This window comes from Setaria italica, chromosome VII, assembly GCF_000263155.2.
Source record: "Setaria italica strain Yugu1 chromosome VII, Setaria_italica_v2.0, whole genome shotgun sequence".
NCBI lineage: Eukaryota > Viridiplantae > Streptophyta > Magnoliopsida > Poales > Poaceae > Setaria > Setaria italica.
The window spans coordinates 3374969-3380819 of NC_028456.1; the positions used below are offsets into that span (position 1 = coordinate 3374969).

At 47.3% G+C, this 5851-nt stretch overlaps 1 protein-coding gene across 1 annotated transcript; it reads right to left on the reverse strand.

Moving 5' to 3' along the window:
- Nucleotides 1–1212: 1212 nt before the first annotated feature.
- LOC101758198 lies at nt 1213–5524 on the reverse strand. Its single transcript, XM_022828219.1, has 5 exons — nt 5407–5524; nt 4911–5297; nt 3278–4807; nt 2947–3135; nt 1213–2176 (listed from the first exon to the last, which is right to left on the reverse strand). The coding sequence occupies exons 1-5, from the start codon at nt 5419–5421 to the stop codon at nt 1298–1300; spliced, it is 3000 nt and encodes a 999-aa protein (XP_022683954.1). The 5' UTR covers nt 5422–5524; the 3' UTR covers nt 1213–1297.
- Nucleotides 5525–5851: the final 327 nt, after the last annotated feature.

Consider the following 5851-nt stretch of genomic DNA (forward strand, 5'->3'; position numbering starts at 1 on the left):
AGACCATAAAATAATCCTAAATATCATGGCTGGACACTTGAGTACCGTCATTTGGATCTTTCCATGATTTAGTTTGCATTTCTTGAGACCTATAAAACCTACAATTTATATGCTTAACAACCCATTAGTCCCAATGACTATGTTGTCACTCTATCACCACAATCACATACTATGTCATACTGAGGAAATGTTTTCTTTCAACTGGAGATAGCTCAGTTGCAATCGAGGTTGTCGACCCTTCGTCGCCCACCACCGCGCTCAGGGCCATCACCCTTTCAATGCTTGTCACCATGCTAGAGGCCACCATCCCTTATGCGGCCGTGTCGCTGACCTTACATCGCTATGTCGAGTCAAGGCTCCGTTGCTTCTTCATAGGGGTTGCGCCGCAACTGGCTCGCCGGGACTCCACCGCATACTAGAAGCCCGCCTCCTCCACTCTGCCATGGCCCTATCACCTCTGGTGGCCGCCCTTTTGGATCTAAGAGCTGGATCGTGGAGCACCCTATGCTCGATAGCTTTGCTGTAGTGAAAGGATCTCCGTGGCTCGTTGGTGGTGGTGCAGGGAGGCAGCGCAAAGAGCTTGTGGGGGCCGGGGGGGGGGGGTTCTTGGATGGGGGTGGGCAACACAAGAATCTTGAGGTTTCTAGCAATGGTGACATGAGGGATCGGGTGAGAGAGATGATGACAGAGAGAGGAAAGAGAAATGGCAAGGTGGAAGGGTTGTGTACTCGTGGCGAGAGAACTTGGGGAGCTTTAATTTTCTATGGGGCTCGCACACATGAATGGGAAAGGAGGATGGGTTGTCGAATGGATCGTGGCTATCACGTCATGTGCTGGAAGTGCCCGTAGCGCTGGAGCACAGAATCAGCTTTTGCGGGCTACGGGCAAGTAGCCTCACTTAGAGATAAGGAAAATCGAGATTACAATAATTCTAATCTACCATATCTAGAGATATCCTAAGATACTCTAACAAATTTGAGTGCCTTACCTTCTTGACCTTTAGGTTGTAAAACTCTTTGTGAGTGGGAAATTTCCGTTAAATCCATCATAGATGCATATCTAGATCCTATGATCTAGTTTATACTCATGCAACATAGTGAAAGTCATATTTTAAATTTTTAAGTTGACAAATTCACGCCTCCATTTCTAAGGCTATACGAGCATCGATTCCTTACAGTTTACATATATAGAAATTATATATAAAATGTTGATGCAAGCAAATACTATGTGGATGCATGTATCTATCCAGACATGTAGATACTGTATGTATGAACGAGCCAGAATGCCCCTGCTCTATCTAGATGATTTTGATCCAACAATAGGACCTCTGGTACGATAGCCATGACAGGATATACGACAGCTTTTCTGCCACCATGTTTATATAATCATTGGGATCGGTAATCTCCATATGCTGATCTGCCTCCATCTTTTGCATCTGACTTTTGAGCCATCTGAGGCGTTCGTCACCAGCAGATCGTTCGAAGTCGGGGCATTTGATGCACATCTGTTGTAGCATGTCTGCCATCGCCATTTTACTGTGATTAGGATCAGTAATATCGCTGGCGATTTTGACCGCCTCGAGATGGGTAATGGTCTCCACTACCTCCTCGTATCCGTCAATTCCGTCCCTGACAACCACCACTTGACCCTCAAGCTCCTTCATCCTATTCATTGCATGCATCCACTTGACACGAACTGTGATGTACTTGGACAAATTGTCATAGTCGTCCTCACGGACATTATCCACATAGATGATGAAGTTCTTCACCGTGCCAGCACTGAGGGCACCAACCAAGACGGAACAGGATTTTCTGTCATTGCCTATGGAATATCTGAATTGGGCAGACTCAATGGTAGACAATGCTACATTACAGGACGGGTTGCACATTATTTCAACCTTTGTATCGACCGAGATGGTGGAGGTCATTTTGTTGACGCAGGATCTGAAGGCTTCAGTGATCTGATTGCTGTCATCATTAATGATATTGTAGATGCCATTGGAGCTGCTGGCAATGTGGTACAAAGCCCTGGTGCTGTGCGTGCCATAAAAGCCAAAGGCATGGACCATGTAGCTGGGGCTCAGAGTTTCCATGCATATGGAGTCATCATCGTTGTCAGAAATGACGATGATGGAACCCAGACGATCCTCCTTCCTTCCTCGCCTATCATCCAATACCTACACCCACGCATGAACAGAAACAAATGAATTAATGATTTCAGAATGAAATGAAAATCTTGGAGACACATGCACTAGCTAGAGACATGAAGAATAATTCTAGCGAACAGCATGCAGAGCTTTTGCAAACAAACTTAGTTATCGCACATAGTAGTTGTTCGAGTTCATGACTACTGGTTTGCATGACATGTCAAACCATTGCGGCTATATGGACAGTACTGATAAGTTCAGGGCTTTGGATACTTAGGGGGCGTTTGGTTCCCTTTGCTTATTTTTAAGCAAGTGTTACATCAATGTTTAGATACTAATTAGGAGTATTAAACGTAGGCTATTTACAAAACCCATTACATAAGTGGAGGCTAAACAGCGAGACGAACCTATTAAGCCTAATTAATCCATCATTAGCAAATGTTTACTGTAGCAACACACTGTCAAATCATGGACTAATTAGGCTTAATAGATTCGTCTCGTCGTTTGGTTCCCTTTGCTTATTTTTAAGGCAAGTGTTACATCAATGTTTAGATACTCCTAATTAGTATCTAAACATTCGATGTGACGGGTACTTAAAAATAAGCAAACCAACCAAACCAGGCCTTAGTTTTAATGGCCGCGGTGCTACGCAGACCTCGTATCAAAAGTTCAAAACCAAATTTCAGCAAGGTAACCGTTGATTCTTTTACTTTTATACTCTTATTATCTATACAGTATGGATATGTCGTCCTGTTTCAGGTCAAAAGTCACTGTACCATAAGAGACCTCATCCAGCATACCTTCATGGCATACATCAATGCCTTGTGCAGCATCTTTGTGCTGCCACCAACATCAGTCGAATGTGCTGGCATGGAGGCTGTGCTTTCGCTTTTGGCCGACCTCGGGCTGCGGGTGGATGAGCTGGAGCTGGGGGCTGAGTGGAGGCAATTCCTTATAATCCTCATGGCCTTTTCCTTCTGCTCCCTCCACTGCAACGCCATAAATTTTTCATTTAGATAAAATGGAATTGAGTTGATACTGAAACTTCGCATGGATATAGAACATGCATGTAAATCCTTTATCTCTGGAATTTTTTTTCCAATGACACATATGTATGCAGTGAAATTGTACCTTACAGACCTGTGCGGCCTTGTTGTCAGTCAAGGCCATCGACAGCTTCCGCAGCTTGTTGGATGTCTCGATCAGCCCTTGTTTAGACATTTCAAAGAGGCCAGTCGCAGGTTCGGTGACATAGGATTGGACGGGTACGATCGCAAGGCGGTCCATGACGCTGAGCTTGTCCGTCACGAGCTTTATGGCCTTGGTAAGCAGGCCCAGCCGTTCCTCTGTATTCTTCATCACCTTATCCACATCCTTCTTCAATTCCATGGCCTGGTATCGTAGTCTCCTCATTTCGTTGGCCATGCTGTTCATCTCCTGCCTTTTCTGAGTAATTTTCCCCTCCATTTCCATCCTTTCATTCTCCTTCTCCTTGGCCTTGATGAGCGGCTTCAGACTTTGCTCAAGTTCAACCACCATGTTCTTGGCCTTGTTGTGCTCCTCCTCCATCTCCTCGGCCTTGATGAGCAGGTGCACCCTTTCCCTAGTTTTCTCCTCTTTCTCCTTGACCCCGTAACTGGCATCGATCACCAGGATCAGGTCGACGGATGCGCGCTCCACCATTGCCAACCCCGCATCTGAGGCCATGACGCGCACCATGACCGGGATGCCTTCTTGATGCTCTGTGATTTTCCCTTCGGCCTTCGCCAAGATCCTCAGCTGTAGAAGCGGGTCATTGTTGGACTGGTTGTGCATGAATGGCTGTGGCAGAGGTAGCTGGCACAGCTGGTGCGACTGCCACGAGAGCATGTACTCCAGCCAGTAGTAGTTGTTATACAGCCTTAACTCCATCTCTCGCATCTCATCAGCAAGCCTAGATATCAGGCCTGCCGCGCGAGCCTCCCTGCTGCACTTGAAATCCTCAAGTCTGGTCCACCGTTCACGCAGATAATGTGCGGCCACGGGGAGCTGCTCCCAGTCATGTTTATCCTCGGTGGTGATGCCGGCGATGATCTCGAGAGCCTCAATCCTCACGATCTCCGCCGCCACCTCTCTGGATTCGTCACTGCCCTCTTTGACCAGTTGCACATGGACCTTGTCCAACACATTGCCGTACTTCACATGGACCGTGAACAGCTGCGGCAAGTCTCTGGGATGGATCACGCCACCAAGGTAGACGATGATGTTGGTCGTCATACCAGCCAGGTGGGCGTTGGGCCACATGATGGCCGACTTAGCATCGTAGGATATGTAGTAGCTTACGCCAGGTGTACCAATGGAGTGCAGAACTACCGTCTGCTCGCACATTAGTTTGATCTCAACTGGCATGGCAGCAACGGCTGAGGTTATTATTCTGCTTATGGTGGCAAAGAAGGACTGCGTGATCTGGCCATGCTCGTCATCCAAGATCGCGTAACTGCAATTGCGGCTGCTGGAGATCTTGTGCATGGTCCTCGCATTTTGCGCGTCACGGAAGCCAAAGGCGTGGACCGAGCGGAGCCTCCAGGAGACCAGAGAGTCAATGTTGTCGTTGCTGTTGGAAATGACGATGATGCAGCCGGTTCGGATCTTCTTATCCTCGTCCTTGCGGCCATATAGGATCTACACATGGATGAAAGCACAATAATGGATGTGTACGGTGTGAGTCCAACTCCGCCGATTGATGGATCATATGTAGTATCTATATATATGAATACATACATACCGACTCCGCCGATTCCAAAGCTGTTGTTAACGAGGTTTTACTTGTAACCAGCTGCGGATATACAAATCTCCGTGCTGACATCCATGTTGTTAGTCTGTTGCTTGGGATGACAGCGAGGCGGTCCCTGTCGTCAAGCTTCGCAACAATGGTATACATGGCCTCGAAGAGTAGGTCCTTCCAGTTCTTGGGCACGTTGCAGCCTTCGCGGACGTGGAGGACGACCACAAGGTCCACTGGCGCGCGTTGCTCCGTCGTTCCAGACAGCGCCGTGATGCTCACCATTACGGGGATGCCGCCACTATGAATTACGTCGACCTTGGCATAGGCCTTTGCTTCCACTGTCTTGAATTTGCCGTCAATTCTCCCAGATGAGGATGAGGATGAACCCTGCATTTCGAGAGAGGATTGATTTTTATTGAGCTGCAGCGGCAGCCTCATTTTCCTTTGCGGAACAGAAGCGCTTGTGTTATGTGTAAGAAATCAAGGAGAAGATTACCTGCTGCATTTCCATATGTCGCCCACCACGAAAGAAGTATCTGATAGATTTGTGCGAGGTTAATATCTGGGGACAGATGGATGGGCTTTTGCCTATCCCGCTATACGTGTCTGTAACGGTTCCGGTTCCCTCTCTTTTTCGAGGACCGTATGCTTGTCTTGTAGCCCAGCATTACTATTTTTATGTGTTGCTTCACCGGTCTTGCATCCTTTATGCTCTGGAATGCTTTATCGGTTATTTTATTAAAAAGAAAGAAAAGTGAGGGAAAGAGAAAGGAATGAAAAAGAAAAGACGACCTCGTTTTTTTTAAAGAAGCCGGGGAATCTTGGACAGTACAAAGTAAATAAAACTCGACCTGCGGGCGAGGAACCCAAACTGCCACACCCTTGCACACCGTAGCCCTTGTCACAGCCTGAAATTCGCTCCCAAGGGGAGTCGAATCCAG